The 20,957-nt window shown below is 40.2% G+C and overlaps 2 protein-coding genes across 3 annotated transcripts; both read left to right on the top strand.

Moving 5' to 3' along the window:
• The first annotated feature begins 606 nt into the window (after positions 1–606).
• On the top strand, positions 607–7,037 carry LOC133131281 (uncharacterized). Its single transcript, XM_061246569.1, has 3 exons — positions 607–727; positions 4,516–4,747; positions 5,287–7,037. Exons 2-3 carry the CDS (start codon positions 4,519–4,521, stop codon positions 6,159–6,161), a joined length of 1,104 nt encoding a protein of 367 aa, XP_061102553.1. The 5' UTR covers positions 607–727; positions 4,516–4,518; the 3' UTR covers positions 6,162–7,037.
• A 6,068-nt stretch (positions 7,038–13,105) lies between these two features.
• Positions 13,106–19,061, top strand: LOC133131282 (uncharacterized). 2 transcript variants are annotated; one of them, XM_061246570.1, is made up of 3 exons: positions 13,106–13,234; positions 17,151–17,391; positions 18,067–19,061. In XM_061246570.1, exons 2-3 carry the CDS (start codon positions 17,154–17,156, stop codon positions 18,915–18,917), a joined length of 1,089 nt encoding a protein of 362 aa, XP_061102554.1. In that variant the 5' UTR covers positions 13,106–13,234; positions 17,151–17,153; the 3' UTR covers positions 18,918–19,061. The 2 variants fall into 2 exon arrangements, with proteins under 2 accessions (XP_061102554.1, XP_061102555.1); XM_061246571.1 differs by having other exon boundaries at positions 13,134–13,234; positions 17,131–17,391.
• The last annotated feature ends 1,896 nt before the right edge of the window (positions 19,062–20,957 follow it).

Below are 20,957 nucleotides of genomic sequence, written 5' to 3'. Positions count from 1 at the left end.
AAATTTACATCTCCAACTGTTAAGCTTGATGGACATGGTTATTTTTTTCTCAGTGTTTGAATAGAAAAAAGTATACAGATTTGCAGTCATGGGAAAATAAAACACATTGGTACATGTTTTTAGAACTAGGCATTAGAACTAGGCAGAGTACAAGTGGAGTTATAGCATCACATTCAAACATAGTTCTTCATTGAGTCCATTCTTAAAACTTTGCAAAGTGTATATCCAGAAGGCCTCACGTTGTAACAAAAGAGATTCTATGTCACCACCTTTTTTTGGTGTTTTAACTTGTTCAATTCCATACACTTGTAGGCTATTAGCATTATTTTTGAGGTTGTTAAAATGCACTGCAACAGGGTAGTCTTCATCATTGCGCTTGATAGTACTTTTATGTTCACTTATTCTATTTCTCAAAGGTCGGCTGGTTTTACCCACGTACACTAAACCACACGGACAAGTGATTGCATAAACAACATGGGTGGAGGAACATGTTATGACATTCTTGATTTTGTATGTTTTATTGTGCAGTGGGTTAGTGAACGCGTGTGCTTTTTTGACAAGGTTACATTGCGCGCAATGGCAACACCTGTAGCTCCCATTGGGAATGGGTGCTAGGAGCGTCTGGGATGACGTTTGAGGCGGAGCTTTCAAATCAGCGTGCACCAGGAAGTCTCTCAGGTTTTTACCTTTCTTAGGAACAAACACAGGAGGTTCTGTAAATTCACTGGTAAGTAAGGGATCGGACGACAGAATGTGCCAGTGTTTTTTAATGATGTCTTTTATCTTGACAAATTTCGGAGTGTATGTTGAAATAAATGTCAGTGGACTTTTCTTTTGGACTGGTTCTTTATGTTTAAGTAAGTCTGATCGTGAGCTATTCAGTGCAGTGTCATAAGCGTTTTTTATCCAACTTGTTGGGTAGCCTCGAGTGCGGAACTTTTCTTGAAGAGAATCCGCCTTTTCGATAAAATCAGTAGTGTCGTGGCATACCCGACGCAGGCGAAAAAATTGGCTTTTTGGTAGGCCTCGTTTCAGGGGCACAGGGTGGTAGGAGTCTGCCAACAGAAAAGTGTTCCTGTCTGTATCCTTCGTGTAAAGACTGGTGATAAGAGAGGAGTCGCATTTGGATACCTACATGTCTAAAAAATGCACTCTAAGAGTGTCCGATTCTGCTGTGAATCGAAGGTGGGGGTTGATTTTATTAATCCACTGTGTGAAATCTTGAAGCTGAGAATTAGAGCCATTAAATATACAGAAGACATTGTCTATGTAGCGGTACCAGGAAAATAAATGCATGAAAAATTGATTATTAATTGCGTTTAGGATATATCTGTTTTCCAGGATACCGACATACACGTTTGCGTAATTGGGGGCAAAGGTAGAGCCCATAGCAGTGCCTTTTATCTGCAGAAAGAGGTCATTCTCAAAACTGAAATTGTTGTATTTAAGAACAATGGCTGCAAGTTCAACAATAAAATGTGAAGGAGGTAATGAGTCGTCTGGGCGGTCTTGGAGAAAAAAGCGCAGCGTATCTAGCCCTCCACAGTGTGGAATGTTAGTATAGAGGCTTTCTATGTCTAAAGTGACGAGGATCGAGTTGGATGGAATTTCGGGCAACAGGTTGATCTTATTGATAAAATCGATTGAATCCCTAATAAAATAGGGCAATTTGTGCACATAAGGTTTTATAAAGCTGTCCACAAATTTAGACAGGGGCTCCAAGAGAGAATTAATGCCATTAATGATGGGTCGTCCGGGAGGGTAGGGTAATTTTTTATGTATCTTAGGCAAAGTATATAGGACCGGTCTGATTGGATGTGCACAGTAGAGAAAATCAAACTCAGGTTTTGTAATCCATCTATTTCTTAAACCATTTTGCAAAAAAAGGAGAACCTCTTTCTGATATTGCATTACTGGATCCTGTTGTAATTTACTGTAGAACTTAGTATCACTCAACTGTCTTAGGACCTCTTTTCTATAGCGGGTCAATATCTTGTACCACATTCGCTCTGCCTTTGTCTGCGGGTTTTATTACAATTGCTGGATCATTAGACAGTTCAAAAAGGGCATTTTTTCTCAGCATCAGACAAGTTAGTTCTTGCAAAAGGAATGTCTTTATGGGTTATTAACGACACATCATTTTCCACCTATCTGCAGAAAGTATTGATTGATGCATTAGTGGAGATGGGACAAAAGGTACTTTTAGGACGAAAGTTAGTGTAGGTGGTAGCCGGGGGCTCAGTTACAGGCTTGTACATAAATAAGTGTCTCAGTTTTATTTTTCTGAAAAACTTAAATAGGTCCACCTGAGTGTTGAAAGAATTGTCTTTACATACCGGCATGAAGGATAGGCCTTTGGAAAGAGCAGCCATTTGGTCATTTGTGAGTGTCTTCTCGGAGAGGTTGATCACCGACTGCTGAACCTGGTTGGGTAGTGGTGCGTCTGTGTGCGGCCACAGCCACGGCCGCAGCCTCGTCCTCTGTCCCCCGCCTGCACCATTTCTTGATCTTTGCTGCTGGCGATGGCCTAAAAAAGGCTGCTGGGTAAGGCTGGTGTCGCTGTCCGGGTATTCGCTCTCAGTCCCAGAGGAGAGATGATCTGGTTCTCGTTGTTTTTTTTGCGCTTCAGACTGCCATCGGTAGACTTTGTTTTGTTGGTAGTCCAGGGTGTCTCGCTTGTATTTGGAGAGTTTGATCGATTGAAGCTTGTCTTTGTACTGCTCCACGCGTGTCTTCAGTGACTGCTCAATTTTGGTGAAGTCGGGCCCGCCAAACATGGTAGTGTGTTCATTCATGATGTCACTCCTGAGGACAGCAAGGATTAATGCCAAGCCAATGTATACAGAAACATCTTATTTGCTTGGATCCAAGCAACTGCATCAAAACTGAATGTACAAAGCTTTATCATGCAGCAGGACAATGATCCAAAACATACAGTCAAAAATTGGACTGTTCTTGACTGACCAAGTGACCAAGTGACCTCAATCCAATTGAACATGAATTTCACTGACTGAAGACAAGACTGAATGCAAAACAAGCAGGAGCTGAAGAGGCTGCAGTACAGGCCTGGCAGAGCATCAGCAGGGAAGGTACCCAGCATCTGCTCATATCTGGGTCATAGACTTCAGGCAGTGTTTGATTGCAAAGGATTTGAAAATATGGAATCTACTTCCTTATTTTCTCATGGGAAAAGAACAGCCAAGAACTTTTGTGAAGAGCATATTTTTTTTTTCACATGAACCAGTTACATTTCATATTTGGCAATGCAGGACTGTGAAGTAACAATAGATAAGCAGAAACAGCCTCTTCCCCTCCTATCACCAATGATCACTGTTCTGGTGATGATAGACCATCATCAATATTTTATCAGAAAAACAATGTTGTAATTTGGATGTGTTTCAAGGAAGTCTGTATATATATATCACCTGGGAAGAGTCCAATTTTCAAACTTCATGAAGACGCAGACAGCGACTGCTTAGACTTCAATACTATTTTATTGAGTATCCAGCAGCATCAGTGAGAGTGAGAGAAATGAGTGAGAAGTGCCTTCAGGGCACTCCTCAATTATTTAGCACAGACAAGTGCTTTCTTTTAAAAAAAATACAAAGACTTTTTTTGGCCAAAAAAATTAGTGGCCAAAAAATTAGGAACGGGAGAAAAATGTTTGTCCGTCTTTAGTGCGTTCGAATCCGTTCAATTATTGCGGGGTCCCGGCCGTTGAAGTCCTCCTGCGCCGCCTAGTCGTCCGCCTGGGATGCTCCCTTCTAGGTTCAGAGAGGGAGAGATTAGCTGGGTTAGGGGGATAATGATTTTCTCTCTTGAATCCGGGACTTAGAGGTTTCGTCCGCGGGGTTTCTTTTCGTGAGCATGGGCTCTCTCGTAGTCCGGTCCAAGATTGTTCCACGTCTTTTGGAGCGGGCTTAGTGTTCGTGCACTCTGGCTCCGGGTATTCCTCCTCCGTCATAAGCCCCGCTCGGCGTTTGTGTTCTCCTTTTTGAAGGGTGCTGCTCCCTTCTCCGAACTCGGCTCAGCTGTGCCTGTTCAATTAGAGAATGTTAGTAGATTGCGGTCGCATTCCTCACATGTCTCGCCTCAGGGGTGTACCGATCGCAGGTCGGGCCACCACTACACATAATAAGTTTTATAAAGCTTGAGGAAGTACATTACATTCATATTTAAAGTTTCAGAAAGGCAAAAAGATTCACGCACTGTGACTCATGGATCAGGAATCTCATGGAAGATCATATTAAATCATACAAGCACCTGATTTATTGTGGCTACATATGTTTAAAATTGCTACAGTAGAAGTAGTCCAAAAAACATAAAACTTGCCTAATTACCTAAGTTACCCCAACATTACTATTGTTGGATTGTGTTTAATGGACAAAAGGAATTGTATTGTAAACCTGAGTGTAAGTCAGTAACCAGAGACCAGATGTTAGAAGTAACGCCATTTACTACCACCATTTCACACACTGTAGCTGTGATTAAAAAAACTTCCATTTATCTGATTAGAACATGGCCAAGGCTGCAGTCAGGATGCCGTCCCACCCACCGACAGATCTGTTGATGGGATCCCGCCCACTAGAGGAACGGTTCATGGGAACGTGCCCATGGGAATTGTGGGTAGGATATGTGAACTACGTGCCCTTGGTGGGCACTTCTGCCAACATGGTGGACGGCTTCATTGCGCTGCTCCAAGGAGACCGAAAGACCGCGGAGGCCAAGGGCTATAAGGACTTCCTGGGTAGGCAATGGGCAGGATGGAGGTGTACAGATGTTACCAAGGCTTATCTAATGTTAATCTAAACTTAGGACAGATTGTTTTCTTCTTTCTCTTTTCACTTAGCTTTACAATCGGCCAACACATGTTGTTAAAATCAATAAATAATAAACATCATAGAAAGCACTCTGGGCCGGATCTGCACCTTTTCTGGCTGTCTTCTGGCCAGAATCGGTATGGATCTGGCCTGGAGTTGTTTCCTATCTGGGTTGTTGGCTGAATTGCAGCCATGTTTCTGGATACCAGATCTGGGCCATTTAAGGAACATAACTCCCAACCAGAAGTTTGCGTTTGTTATCATTTGCTATCTAACCTAATATTACTTCCAACACCACTGCAGCTATAACTACTACCACTACTGTTGCTGTTACTACTTGTATGATACTTCCACTAACATGGCTATACTCCTACTACTGAAACAAGCACTGCTACTAAAATAGTAAAAGGTTGCCTTTTGTTGATCAATTGGGTAGGAATGTAACAATGTGTCTCTTTGTATTCAGATTCAGCTGGAATCCGTGACCTGAAACCAGGGTCCATCCTTCAGAACGCCGAAGGCCAGACAGTAGTTGGGTGCAGTGCCAAAGTATCCAAAGATATAAATGACTACATTATACAAGCAGTAAAACCAGGGGCGAGTAAAACCGTCAGAGCTGCAAGGGCAGCCAAGGCAGGTGCAGAGCTATACAAAGAGCTTTCCATGTCTTTTGAGACCCTCAGGGGTAAACTGGAAGGGCGTGGTATAAACTTGGCCAAAGATGTGAAACAAAACAAAAGGTCTAGCCGGGGAGAACATGTTTTCAACAATGCCCTGCTTAGGCTATATGGCTCGATAATCGATGAGTTCATTCAAAGGCACCTCCCAGGCAGTAACAGATTAACGTTGGTTAGCCGCATTCCGAACAGCAGCGTTAGTGACGCCTTTCAAGGGAACGCCTCAGACGGCAAACACATCAACTTGACTGCTGGTCAGAGACGAAACATTAGCACCTGGGTAGTTCACATTCCCGACAACATAGTATATATCCCATTAAACAACATGCTGTTTGCACACATGACAGCCACTATTCGGTGCAATGCTGTTGACTACATGCATTCTTTTAGACTGGGGAAAAACAATGGAAACGCGTTGGATAATCTCGCTGAAGGGGTAGCGTGGATGAACGGACATCGCGTTTATCTGGACCCACAGGCTCTGGAAATATGGTTTGCTGAAAATACAAATCTAGCTGAGCAATTTTGCGCAACTGAACATGGGGTGCAACGAATGCTGCGGTACCTGGATCCCCAGAATCCCCTGGATCCCCCAAATCCACAGAGGCAAACTCTGTTAGATGATTTTGTGAATGACCTGAGACAGGCAGGTACAAATATTTAATAATGGATTTTAGGAGTCAACCACCACTGGCTTGCAGATGTAAATGAACCAATAGGAAGAAACCTTTTTAAAAGCTGAATTGTATGCAACATTAATACTTATTTTCTTACAGAATTAGTTATTTCATGATTGATTAGTATCCCCATTACTACCAACTGTCAGGGTTTCCCCAGCCTACATGGGTTTTACCTCTTCAGGCCACGAGAGTGCGCTCTGGCCACGTTTCATCCTGATGATTGCCTAACGCATGCAGAATGCAGACATAATCATTGCCTATCTCTGTCAGCTGCCTGTAGAGCTATTTAAGCCTCGTCCTTGTGATGCTCTGGGCTGTGGTATTGCATTCTGCTATGTGCAGTGAGAGCCGTTATTCTTAAACACTTAAACACTTAAACACTTAAACACTGAAACCCTTAGACGGTTAGACACTTAGTTAGTCATTGCGATAATATGAGTAGTGGATTAACGGAACCTACCTGTCAAATCATGTAGCTCTACGATATAGTTTTATATTCACTTTTTAGCCAAGAAAAAAAACCCCTAATAATTTATTAATATGTCTGTATACTTTTTAGTTTACTTTTTTTTAAGGCTTTTGAAGTTTCAGTTTAAATTTTCAAATATTTTTGTCAATTTTGTCAAAGTTTCATTTTATAAATCATAAATTAGCTACTTAAATGGATTTTTGAGGAAAAAGTGTAACCATTGAATATTATTACAATTGTATTTTCTTTAATAAATAATCAAGTGTGAGCCAGTAATTTTTAAAACATGCAAGCATTGCATTAATTTGCCAGGGGGAGATTGGGGAAGAAACTAACATGGGGCATGTTGAAACATGGGCATTTTGTGTCTTGCATTTGAGCAAGAATGACTTAATGACTTGACGATTGCAGGACGATTTGAAAAAGTTATTAACAAGTCTATCTTAGCATCACAGTAATGATTTTTTGCCAAAGTATTTTTTGATGTATGAATGCCTCAATATACAGCATATATACATAGATATAAATTACCGACTTGTGGGTTATAAGATTTAGTTTTAATATAGTTTTGACACATGTCACTAGCAAGCAGAAACTGTGAGCCATGCAGGAGTACAACTAGCACAGCAATGGCACATTGTAATTTGCCCCCGCCTATTAAAAATGCATCAGCTACAATAACTTTGTGTGTAGTGTTGTGTATTCCATGTATACGTGCACTGTATTGTGTTCTATATACACTGACTGAGGACTTCATACTTGTTCATGCTATTATCGGGGGGGGGGGCGACATGGCTCAGGCAGTAAGAGCAGTCATCTGGCAGTCGGAGGGTTGCCGGATCGATCCCCCGCCCGGGCTGTGTCGAAGTGTCCCTGAGCAAGACACCTAACCCCCGAATGCTCCTGACAAGCTGGTCGGGGCCTTGCATGGCAGCCAATCGCCGTCGGTGTGTGAGTGTGTGTATGAATGGGTGAATGGAGAAGCATCAATTGTACAGCGCTTTGGATAAAGGCGCTATATAAATGCCTGCCATTTACCTAATCAGCCATTTGCGTGGCAGCATTACAGTGCATTCAACCATGTAGATACAGGTCAGGAGCATCAGATAATGTTCACATCAACCATCAGAAAGGAGAAACAATTGACTTTGTCCATAGAATGATTGTTGGTGGCAGACAGGGTGGTTTGAGTATCTCAGAAACTGCTGATCTCCTGGGATTTACACGCACACTTGTCTCTAGAGTTTGAAAAAAAGCAGAGAGCAGCAGTTCTACAGCCAAAATCACCTTTTTAATGAGAGACGACAGAGGAGATTGACTGCTCAAAGCTGACAGGAAGGTGACAGTAACACAAATAACCTCACATTACAACAGTGGTATGCAGAAGAGCATCTGTGAACACACAATGCATCATTGTCAGGTTTGGGGGACAGAGGAACCAAGCACAGACTTATGGGTGATGAGAAAATGGCAGATTTAATCAATACGTAATCCAAAAACAATGGTCGTAATCCAGGAAGATAGGTACATAAAGGGCAGGCAGAGCCTAATCGTGAAGCAGAGTTCAAAAACCAAGGAGACAAACCAAACTAGCGAAAGTACAAAAGTCAAAACAGGCAGATATCAAAAGAGCAAAGAGCAACTGAAAAGGACAGGTATAAATACACAGGGGAATGAGACAACCTCGGCAGGGCATGGGAGAGAGGGCGGTCTAACAAATATACATCAAGTGAGACATGAAAGGGCAATCGTACAACTGTTAGTTAGATAGACAATTAATCTGTTTATATAATTAGTACTGTACAAAATCGATGTCAGTTGTTATTAGTAGATTAATGGTATCTACAAACATGAATGGAGAAAAAGCAGGAAGTAAGAAAAGCGAGACAGAGAAGGAATTGAGGGAAACCAGAAAATTCTGAAACCACCCTAATGGTGAGTCACGCAGACAGGGAAGTGACTCGGGCTCAGAACTACATAAAGACACAGACATCACAGGGGAAAACAAGCGCAATGAAAATTGAATGTAAACAGAAAACCAGACAAGAATATGAAAAAGAATAAATATACAAGAATAACTAATTAAACTAACAGACAGAATCCATGAGAAGTAGAGCAATCTAAAAAATAACTAATGAATTCATAATAAAGTGCTCGGTGAGTGTAGCACTCACTCTTATCAATTTTTAATCAATGGTGTCATATGCAGTAATAATTAATCAATGGTGTCATATGCAGTTAGTTAGACAAAATATCAACAATTTATGCAGGACAAATATCAAATAAACAAATGTAAATGATAAGAAATGTTGGATTCACTTACCTTTCACTTGTATTAAAACAAATCTGTTTTCCGACATTTAGGACACAACATGCCCCACCACTTTTACAACTTGCCCCATATCAACTTTCGGTAGAACTGTAATCGCCTGGAATGTCTTCGAACTGTACTAATGGTCTAAAACAGGGATAAACAAATCACGGTCCTCGAGCTCCAAGAATTGTTGGTTTTCCATCCACCCTTTACCAAGGAGTCAGGCATGAAGACAGTCTGGCCAATCAGTAGCACTAATTGTTCAGCTAATTACCTGGGAGAAAGGGAAACCAGGGCTGGATTTAGATTCCAGGTCCAGATTTGATGATGGCTGGTCTATAATCATATTTTTATATTATGTTATTCTAATATGCATATATATTTTTTAATTAAGAAGAAACTGAAAAGTGTTAAGGTGTACCCTGGTATCTCCTACATGTTCTTCTGCAAGATGATAAGATATGTTGCAAATGCTGGTGGACAAAATGATCTAATTGTTTGGGTGTTGGTGACATCTTGAAGGGCTTTAAATAAATGGTCTGCAAACGATTATTGCAAGTGTACTGTACTTGGTCTCCCATTCAGTAAATCTTTTTTCCTGATTACTATGCATGTTATTCTCAGGCCTGAAGGCCAGGTGAAAATAGATTGAAAATACCTGCCTTGCCCTGGAGGTGGCATGGTGAGGACCATGCAGGTAACCTTCTGGCTGCGGGTTTGAATGGTATTTCAAATGTGAGGTCTGGCTTAATAAAGTAATTTTACCTTTGAGAACCTTTTTAGTAATAAAACCTTTTTTATAAGCATTGACCTTTATTACAGCTGTTCCAATTAACCCAACCCAAATATTTATCATAAAATGTATTCTTATTACTTGAAATCTACATCTCTGCTCCCACTTTGGGGAATTACAACCTTTTATAGCGGTCCATGGAATCAGTCTCATATGTGTTCACTTCTTTGGGTGAAAGTTCCAGAGTGGCTTAGTCGGTGAATCTATCTCGCGATCTATCTCGGTCGATGCCTAATGACACAATTCCATTTCTTGTGACGACACTAGTGTATAGTTGAATTTAACTCTCTTTCCTGGTACAGTAGGCCTATATAGCAGCATGGTCATTTAGGCCTATATTGAGTGTGCTGGATTGGCAGACATGATCAGTTGAGTTACAGAGAATGTGATCTAATAGAGAAGATGAATTATTAACAGAGCGTCAATAAGCTGCGATATGCCATACATATTTCACATGCTTTCATACTTTCTTAGGACACTTGAACCATGATGCTTGAAATTGAAGTAAGATTCACAGTCAGATCTGATGTTAGTCACAACAGATTCAAAGTTGTCAATAAATTTGTCATCCTTGGGTGGTTGATAAACCCAAACAACAGTGATAGGCTTAGTTTTGGAAGCAGTAAGTCAATCAGCACAAGCTCAAGATATTATTCTTGCGATTAAAAGCAATTGTAATCTCTAATATAAATGCAAACACCACCCCCGTTTCTACATCTGTCTTTCCTGTGAATTGCAATGTTCACTTCTGAATCAAGAAGTTTCGTCAAGCCATGTTTCAGAAAGTGCAATTACTGCTGCCTTAGAATGGGTGATAAAATGACAAAGTTTGGATTGCATTGGTATCAGTGAGCGACTGTTCAGATGTACAACATCTCGCAGTTAAAACTTGCACTTTCAAGATTTACTAATGACTTAATGGCTTGTGGCGTGTCCATAGGTGCGCTGGATGAATTAGAACTAAGGAAGAGTGAATCTTCAAATTGATGCAAGGAGTCCGTAAAAACAATTGCATGGTTTGTCACTGGAGGCTAGATGGTCTTAGTCTTTGCATGCTGATGCACTTAGTAAGAAAACTGTTTTTCACAACCATTAAAAAAATAAACTTTCAAGTTCACTTGGTGTTTCACTCTGGGACTGCCCTTATGTGGGTTTGCATGTATTGACTCTAACATGTGTTTGTGAATTCTGAATTTACTGAGGAATGGGAAAATGACCTTTATCCCAGTGAAGAAGCAGATCAATCGTTCACAGTAAATAGCAGGAAAGTTTATCATACAGTCAGGAAAATGTTCCGAAAAGCAATGATGTTTGGGGAGTTTATAGGGTTACATTTGCATACATGCAAATTTGTCTACAAATCAAGTGTAACCTCTGATTGGTGGTAAGGAATTGCGCCTATCCCGAGCACTTCGGATTGGGCCATTCAAATCCCTAATGGTCATGGGGCCTTGCCCCGCTCCCCCCTGGAGCCCAGTGGAAAATCCCCAGAGAGGGAACCTTGAAACTGGCAGCGGTCATTACCATATACATGTGAAGTGGTCCAAAACACAAATTTGCCTGTCTCCCCACACATGCTACCCAAAACCAAAAGACTCAGTCGGTGGTCCAAAATGGTACTCGCATAAGGCCCAAGATCAGCAGCAGTACCATGGTGTTGCCATAAACATGTCCATGTAAATACTCTATAAAGCAATCGGGATCCAATGATAGCCATACTCAATGAAGCATTCACATGGATATAATAGCCAATAATTGATGACTGATGACTTTAATTATCTGGTGCAATTGTAAACCGCCCCTTTCTCACCCCCTACTCGACCCAGCTCCTGGTCCAAGCGATGGTTCTGTCCCGCCTGGACTACTGCAATTCCCTCTTGGCTGGCCTCCCAGCGTCCGCCATCAGACCCCTCCAACTCATCCAGAATGCAGCAGCTCGTCTGGTCTTCAACCTTCCCAAATACTCACACGTCACCCCCCTGCTTACTTCCCTCCACTGGCTGCCTGTCATGGCTCGCATCAAATTCAAAACATTGGTGCTAGCCTTCCAAGCAGTTAAAGGGTCTTCCCCAGCTTATCTGCAAAAAATCATCAGACCCTACACCCCTGCCAGACCTCTTCGTTCAGCCTCCACAGGCCGCTTGGCACCTCCCCCTCTCAGAACCTCCACCTCACGCTCACGACTACTGTCTGTTCTGGCTCCACGGTGGTGGAACGAACTCCCCGTTGAGGTCAGAACTATAGAATCTCTCCCCACCTTCAAGCGCAAGCTGAAGACACACCTCTTCAAGCAGCACCTCTCCCCATCCCTCCCTACCTCCCTGTGAACCTTAATTGTTGTCTCTGTGACTTGCTTTGTGTATCGGTATTTTTAGTTGGCTAGGTAAGCAGTGTTTGGATAGTTAACTTTGGTAACTTTTGCTCTGTTTGTTTGTTTGTTTGTTCAAAAAAAAAAAAAAAAAAAAAAAATGGCCCTTGTCCTTATCTTTGTTGTACAGGTAGCAGTTGAAATTGTACTTACCTCTAGGGTCTTTCAGCGAACTTATCCCTGGTTATGGGTATGCACTTTGTTGTACGTCGCTCTGGATAAGAGCGTCTGCCAAATGCCAATAATGTAATGTAATGTAATGTAAACCTTGCTTTGTAGTGAAGGAATGATTTATAAAAAACAGTTACCGCTTGAATTACCTTCAAAGCCCAGAATCCGCTTGGGCTAGGCCCAACCTCCAGCCTCTTGACAGAGGCTATCACAGATGAAGGCTTGTGTGGGCTAGGTTGGCCTCCCATAAAAATCCTTCAGAATCGATTGCCATCCTTACCAAGGCTTGGTAACTGTTTTTTATTGGTTGAATATTGAAAATATGCCTTCATAGATGTTTACTTGAAGGTATGAACATTTGTGAGTATTAGCGAGTCTCCTCAAAACATTCCAGGTTTCCCCCTACCAAGAGAAAAATAATTAAATGAGGACAAAATAGTAGTAAGATCAATGATCCTGCTGGTGTTATCTCTGTATGTCTGATAAACCTGGTTAACCTTTGTAGTACAGCTGGCTGCTGACCCTGGTTGATTTTTTATTAATTTTTAAATGGTATTCCAAGCATTATACCGCACCCACTGTACCGGACTACCTTTGACACCATCCTGTTTTCCATGACACCAGTTTTCCAACAACACCAAACATTGTATTTGGAAAACTTATGGATTATAGGTAACAAGTGAAAATCAGTAATACACAAATAACTTGCGTTTAAAAGGACTGAGTTCATGGTCTGTAATGCGATAAAGTTAAAAGTTGAGATATAATCGTATTATCAGTGATCTGCAAAACGATCTTATTCTGCTAACCTGATATTGATTGCTCATGCCTGCCTTTGTGCTGTAGGGGGTGTTCTCGCGCAATTCTTTCCAGTCGTGATGAAGCCATCAGTGGAGGAACGCTTGTGTTGAATCACAGTTATTGTTTCGTCCCCCTATTCAAGTAATTATTACCGTTCATGTGGTTAGGAAACATTTGCATGTTCTTTGTGTATATCTTGTTATCTTAGGAATGTAACTGAACATTTCTGTGGCGTTTGTGTCGAATTTTATTTTGAAATTAAAAGAAGAATAACATGCGGTTTATGTTAGTGTCCTGCTAATACTAAGTTTAGCACATGTGAGGCACGCGTCTTGCTAGCTTGCACAATGCTGGATATATCACGCCGATAAATCGGTTTAATACCTTGTACTTAATTTTGTGTGAGAGAATATGATGCAAGACCTTTATCTAGGTTATTTCAGAGAAATGGGTATCAGATAAAGTACGGTATGTATCTAGCTAGGATAGCTAAAGCCGCCAGTTTCTGAGGCTAATAGTTTTGAACTGCCCAAACATTATTTTATGTAAGATAACAAGGATGGACATTAGTTCACGGTGTTTCTGCATATGTTACTAGTTAACTGTTTGTATTGGTATTGTTGCTAGTACGCAGTAACTTTTTTCAGTTTATATGCTAATGTTGAATTTACTTTGGCATTTATAAAAGAATGTATTTTGCAAGTGTAAAAGAATAATCTGTAAAATAAGAGTAATTATAAATTATACTATTTTATACTGAAACAAAATGTAAACTAGGGATGTGACAAATCATCAGTAACCGGTTACCGATACTGTTGCGTAAACATTTTTTAACCGGTTAACCGATGCTGTTTATGACGGCTAGGGGTCGTATTTTCTTATATTTATTATTTATTTATTTATTTATTTATTTATTTACTTATTTACTGGATTACTGAGAAATTTAAATAATTTTCAAACTTAATTTTTGGGTGTCTGAATAGTTAAATGTCAACACTAAGTCAGATAATAGTAAGCCTAATTGCCAAATTATATATTTACCTTTACATTGTGCTGTGTAACCTCATAGTTGCAGAAATCCGTAGTTAAATCCCTGTAGTTTACGTCCAGGCGCAATGCTGGTCGATCGTGTGTCATTTTTTTAAATGGATCGGTAAAAATATAATTCATCTATCTCTTCTATGGCTTTGGCCTGATAGTCTTGATTGGCATGAAATCTGTGAATATGCACTCAAAATTCAGTGGTCACGCAATATTTGCCCGATGTACAAGTGAAACTCGAAAAATTAGAATATCGTGCAAAAGTTCATTTATTTCAATAACTCGACTTTAAAGGTGAAACTAATATATTACATAGACAAATTACATGCAAAGCAAGATATTTCAAGCCTTTATTTGTTATAATTTTGATGATTATGGCTTACAGCTTATGAACCTCAAATTCAATATCTCAGAAAATTAGAATATTACATGAAATCAATCAAAAAAGGATTTTAAATACAGAAATGTCGGCCCTCTGAAAAGTATAATCATGCATATGTACTCAGTACTTGGTTTGGGCCCCTTTTGCACAAATTACTGCCTCAATGCGGCGTGGCATGGATACGATCAGCCTGTGGCACTGCTGAGGTGTTATGGAAGACCAGGATGCTTCAATAGCAGCCTTCAGCTCATCTGCATTGTTCGGTCTCATGTCTCATCTTTCTCTTGGCAATGCCCCATAGATTCTTTATGGGGTTCAGGTCAAGTGAGTTTGCTGGCCAATCAAGCACAGTCATCCCATGGTCATTGAACCAGGTTTTGGTACTTTTGGCAGTGTGGGCAGGTGCTAAGTCCTGTTGGAAAATAAAGTCAGCGTCTCCATAAAGCTTGCTGAAGGAACCATGAAGTGCTCTAAAATTTCCTGGTAGACGGTTGCATTGACCCTGGACTTAATAAAGCACAGTGGACCAACACCAGCAGATGACATGGCTCCCCAAATCAACACTGACTGTGGAAACTGGACACTGGACTTTAAGCATCTTGGATTGTGTGCCTCTCCATTCTTTTTCCAGACTCTGGGACCTTGGTTTCCAAATGAGACGCAAAATTTGACAGACCAGTTCTTTTTTTTTTTTTCTTTAGCCCAGGTAAGACGCTTCTGGCGTTGTTTGTTATTCAGGAGCGGCTTCACAAGAGGAATACGACATGTGAAGCCCATGTCCAGGATCCGTCTGTGTGTGGTGGCTCTTGATGCGTCAACTCCAGCCCCAGTCCACTCCTTGTGAAGCTCTCCCACACTTTTGAATGGCCTTTTCCTGACAATCCTCTCCAGGATGCGCTCATCCCTGCTGCTTGTGCACATTTTTCTTCCACACTTTTTCCTTCCACTTAACTTTCTATTAATGTGCTTTGATATAGCACTTTGCAAGAGAAGTTGGATGTTCTCAATTACCTTTTGAGGCTTTCCCTCCTTGTGGAGGGTGTCGATGATGGTTTTCTGCACAACAGTCAGGTCAGCAGTCTTCCCCATGATTGTGAATTCTACTGAACTATATTGAGAGACAATTTAAAGGCTCAGGAACCCTTTGCAGGTGTTTTGGATTAATTAGCTGATTAGAGTGTGACACTTTGAGCCTACAATATTTAACCTTTCCACAATATTCTAATTTTCTGAGATTTTGAATTTGGGGTTTTCATAAGCTTTAAGCCATAATCATCAAAAATATAAGAAATAAAGGCTTGGAATATCTCACTGCATGTAATGAGTCTATATGATATATTAGTTTCACCTTTTTAGTTGAATTACTGAAATAAATGAACTTTTGCATGATATTCTAATTTTTCGAGTTTCACCTGTATTATAACACCGTGTCTGTTTTACCATAGGCGGCTAGTCTAATGATTTTACTTTCATGCCAATGCAGGGCGCTGTCCAATTTGATATATTCTAAACTTGCATTTTATATGCCAATGCATTTTATATGACGTGGGACAATCGTGGTGGTGAGATTAACGTGTCCATTTTTAGCTGAAAGCAGGGAATTTTCGCTTTCAATATCCGATGGATAAATAGCCTAATGATAGCTAATGTTTTGCTTAATTTATTTTTATGTAGATAGCCCATAGTGGAAAGCGAAGTTCGGTTTGCTGGTAGTGTCAATTCGCATGTCAACAAATAAACACGGAAGAAGAAACGCCACAGAATAAGCCATAAGTGAACTAACAGCTACCGATTTAAAACACAGAAATTATTTGACTATAGTTCTATAGTTCTGTAGCATTCAATTCCATGCGGCTTTTGCATTCTTACCCCTCTGAAATGGCCGCAGACTGCTTGGTTGTACGACTGTAGCTTGTGGATTGAATGTAAACGGCGTATTGTAATATTCCGTGCAACATTTGTGCAATGATGTATTGCATTGTTTATTTTTACGTAGATACAACATAGTGGAAAGCTACAGTTCAGTTTGCTGGTAGTTTAAATTTGCGTGTCAACGAATAAACACGGATCTTCTGTCCACCTTAAACGATACAACATTACAATAAGCTATAAGTCAACCAACAGCTACATTAATTATTTGATAACTCTAATATTGTACAATTCAATTCCCTAAGGTGTTTGCATTTTAAACCCCTTGTCTGCTTGCTCGAACTACTGAAGGTAGTCGATTGCTAGTTTAGAACCGCAATAATACGTCTGGTGAAGAACGTGCATTATTTTAATCTGAGCTCACAATTTCACCTTCATAAAAAAATATCGGTTATACATTTCTTGTAACCGGTTACAAATTAGTTTCTTTTCTTTTTTTTTTCTTTTTTTTTTTTTTTGAATATCTGCATACTTGGATTGTGTGGGTGGGAGGATGATAGCCAAGGCTTATAAACCTTTATTATATATCATTCACACATTTTAGGGAATCCTCTGCTTGTTATTCCGGAAATATACACGCATACCAAGCTGAGGAATTTCATGACATTATTCATATTTATTGACAGTTTACCGTTTCAGAATATGAATTATGTTAAGAATTGATAAAAAAAAACTTCACTTACAGTTCACCATTTATCTGATTAGAACATGGCCAAGTATGCAGTCAGGATGCCATCCCACCCACCGGCAGATCTGTTCATGGGATCCCAGGGACTCCACCCACCAGAGGAACAGTTCATGGGAATGCGCCCGAGGATATTGTGGGTAGGATATGTGAACTACGTGCCCTTGGTGGGCACTTCTGCTGACATGGTGGACGGCTTCATTGCGCTGCTCCAAGGAGACCGAAAGACTGCGGAGGCCAAGGGCTATAAGGCCTTCCTGGGTAGGCAATGGATTTGAACCAATCAAAAGATTCTGCCCTCCACTGCATTTCAGTGATTGGTTTTAATCAGTTTAATCAGCATATGACGGCACACCTATTCTCCCATCACTGTCTACCAGCATTGCTTCTACTGTTACTGTTGCCACTTCTGCTGCTGCTAATACGATTACTGTTTCCATTACTGCTGCTACTACTACTGTTGCAGTACCACAACTGCTACTACTATTACCACTACTGCTGCTATTACTGCGCCCACTTCTGCTGCTACTAATACTATTACTGTTATCATTACTGCTGCTACTACTACAGTACCACTACTGCTACTACTATTACTGATACCACTACTACTGCTGCTGCTATTACTACTAATATTTCTGTTACCACTACTGCTGCTACTACCATTACTGTTACCACTCCTGCTACTACTATTACTGTTGCCACTAGTGCAGCTACTACTGCTACTATTCCTGTTACCGCTACAGCTACTCCTACTACTGCTACTATGTTATTGCTACTACCACAACTATTGCAGTTACTACTTCTAAGCTAATACTGCTAACATGCCTATACTCCTACTACTGAAGCAACCACTGCTACTAAAGCTGTAGTAGACTAATGTTGGCATTTTGTTGATCAGTTGGCTAGGAACTTCACAACGTGTCTCTTTCTATTCAGATTCAGCTGGAATCCATGACCTGAAGGAATCCATCTTTCAGAACGCCAAAGGCCAGACAGTAGTCGGGTGCAGTGCCAAAGTATCCAAAGATATAAATGACTACATTTTGCAAGCAGTTCAAAAACCAGGGGCGAGCGCCTCCATCAAAGCTGCAAAGGCAGCCCAGGCAGGTGCAGATCTACACAAAGACCTTTCCACGTCTTTTGAGACTCTCAGGGGTAAACTGAAAGAACGTGGTATAGACTTGCTCAGAGATGTGATGCAGAACAAAAGGTCTAACCGGGGAGAACACGTTTTCAACAACGCTCTGCTTGGGTTCTATGGGTCGATAATTGATTTGTTCATTGAAAGGCACGTCACAAACGGTAACAGAGTGACGTTGGTCGACCGTATCCCAAACAGCAGTGTTAGTGACGCCTTCCAAGGGAACGCCCCAGATGGCGAACACATCAACTTGACAGCTGATCAGAGACGAAATATTAGAACCTGGGTAGTTCACATTCCGGACAATGTGGTATATATCCCAATCAACAACATTCTGTTTTCGTACATGATAGAGATCATTAGGCTCAATGCTGTTGACTACATGCATTTATTTCGTCTGCGTGAAAATAATGAGAATGTGTTGCGTATTCTCGCTCAATCAGTAGAATGGATGAATATGCATCGCGTTTATCTGGACCCACAGGCCGCGGAAATTTGTTTTTTTCAAAACCCAGGTCATATTCCTCAATTTCACATAACTGAAGACGGGGTGCAACGTATGCTTAGGGACCTGGATCCCTACAGGTCGGGCAAGTTGCGTGATTTTGTGAATCAACTGACACTGGCGGGTGCAGGTTTTCATTAATGGATTGTAGCAGTCCTTTTTGTTCAGTGTGATAATTTGAAAACGCTTAGCAGCCAATGCAAAAAGTTTATTTTTTTGTCACAAAATAAGTTTCATGGTTTATTTTTATCACACTGACAAATAAAAATACTGTTTTCTTACAAACACTGTCCTTTTGTCATTTCCAACGTGTTTTATTTTTATCCCTTTTCAAAATTAACTATTAAAATTGATATTTGAGAAAAAAATGTAACCACTAGATATGATTATAATTGTATTCTCTTTCATACCTAAACATGAGTGTAATTATTTAAAGTCTAACCAATGCATTATTACCGATCGTATAAGTTTAAAAAAATGATGTAATAATTTGCATGTTGGTGACATCATGAAGGGCAGGTTAAATAATGATTCTTGCCACTGTTTCCTTGGTCTCCCATTCAATGAAGGATTATCTGATTTGTAAAAGGTTTTGATTATTTCTTGATTTATATGATTACTATACATCTTATTCTCAGGCCTCAGGTAAAATAGCTGGAAAATACCTTACCCGGGGGTGGGTTATGGTTGAGTGCAGTGTCCAAATGTTTGAGCATGCTTTGATACACATACTAATTTTAAGTTGTGTGGACTTAGAAGACAAGTTGATACTAATTAGAGCAAGCAACTTCTCAAGTTCACTTTGCTTAAAATTCTGACGCAGCAAGGCAACAGTGTTCAGGATTTGGTCAGAATTAATGGTGTCTTCAATGCTGAGGAGTACAGGCAGATACTTATCCATCAGGCAATACCATCAGGGAGGCATCCGATTGCCCCAATTTTTTTCTGCAGCAGGATAACGACCCCAAACATACAGCCAATGTCATTCAGAACTATCGTCAGTGTAAAGAAGACCAAGGAGTCCTTGAAGTGATGGTATGGCCCCCACAGAGCCCTGATCTCAACATCATCGAGTCTGTCTCGGATTGCATGAAGAGACATAAGCATTTGAGCATTTGAGGCTGCCTAAATCCACAGAAGAACTGTGGCTAGTTCTCCAAGATGTTTGGAACAACCTACCTGCTGAGTTCCTTCAAAAACTGCAAGTATACCGAGAAGAATTGATGCTGAAGGCAAAGGGTGGTCACACCAAATATTTATTTGATTTTAATTTGAGTTAATTCACTTTTTCTGTTCAAGCATTTCGTTAATTGATAAAAATAAACTAACATTTCTATTTGTGAAAGCATTCTTATTTTACAGCATTTTTTCACACCTGCCTAAAACTTTTGCACAGGACTGTACATACAGTATGAATTAATTTAGTTTCAGGTTTCAGTCGAGGAAGTTTCACAGGCAGTTAACCTGCAATCCAGAATGATGTACTCATTAAACTCTGCTTATTATATTATGTTATATCGTCTTATCTAGTCTCTTGGATTGTTTTTTGCATTGTATTGCTTTTATTTATTATTGTTATTAGGCCATTATTATTAGTGTATTCAAGTAATTCATTTTGCAATTTGTTGCTTGATTAAATATTTTATCTCACATACGTCTGTTTTATCCTGATTTAGACAGAAGAATTAGCCTATATTAAACATAAAAAAAAAAAAGATTAAAAAATAAAATAAAATTCAGAGGCAACAGACTCTTGATTCTGATGCACAGACACCAGAATGGCTGACAGCCTACAGCATTTTCCTGTCAGGAATAGCCTTCTAAGCCACTAGATGTTGCTTTTGCTTCCACTGATTTAAAACACTGTGATGTCTCTGTTAATTATATCATCCTGTCTGCAGTAATGTGTACTTCGGTAAATTAAAAGCTTAAAGTCCTTTTCCAAGGCATAGAGGGCCTATCTCTGTGCTAAATTTAAAAAAGCTTGGAGATTCCTTTACCTGAAAGGTACAATATAAGTACAGTATTTGTATTGCCTATATTTTATCATAAATGGATATTTGTAAATTTGTGAAGCTAACCATAGGTAATTTGCTTGTTGGTTAGCTTGACAAATTTACAGATTAGCTATGGTTAGCTTGACGAATTTACAAATATCCACTTATGATAAAATATAGGCAA

Source organism: Conger conger, chromosome 6, assembly GCF_963514075.1.
Source record: "Conger conger chromosome 6, fConCon1.1, whole genome shotgun sequence".
NCBI lineage: Eukaryota > Metazoa > Chordata > Actinopteri > Anguilliformes > Congridae > Conger > Conger conger.
This window is presented reverse-complemented; position numbering and strand designations above follow the sequence as displayed.

Bases quoted from the DNA above. Each gene is read 5' to 3' on its own strand.
- LOC133131282 (XM_061246570.1), top strand. From the start codon at position 17,154: ATGGCCAAGTATGCAGTCAGGATGCCATCCCACCCACCGGCAGATCTG. The intron at 17,392-18,066 runs GTAGGCAATGGA...CTTTCTATTCAG, and splicing joins GGGCTATAAGGCCTTCCTGG to ATTCAGCTGGAATCCATGAC.
- LOC133131281 (XM_061246569.1), top strand. From the start codon at position 4,519: ATGGCCAAGGCTGCAGTCAGGATGCCGTCCCACCCACCGACAGATCTG. The intron at 4,748-5,286 runs GTAGGCAATGGG...CTTTGTATTCAG, and splicing joins GGGCTATAAGGACTTCCTGG to ATTCAGCTGGAATCCGTGAC.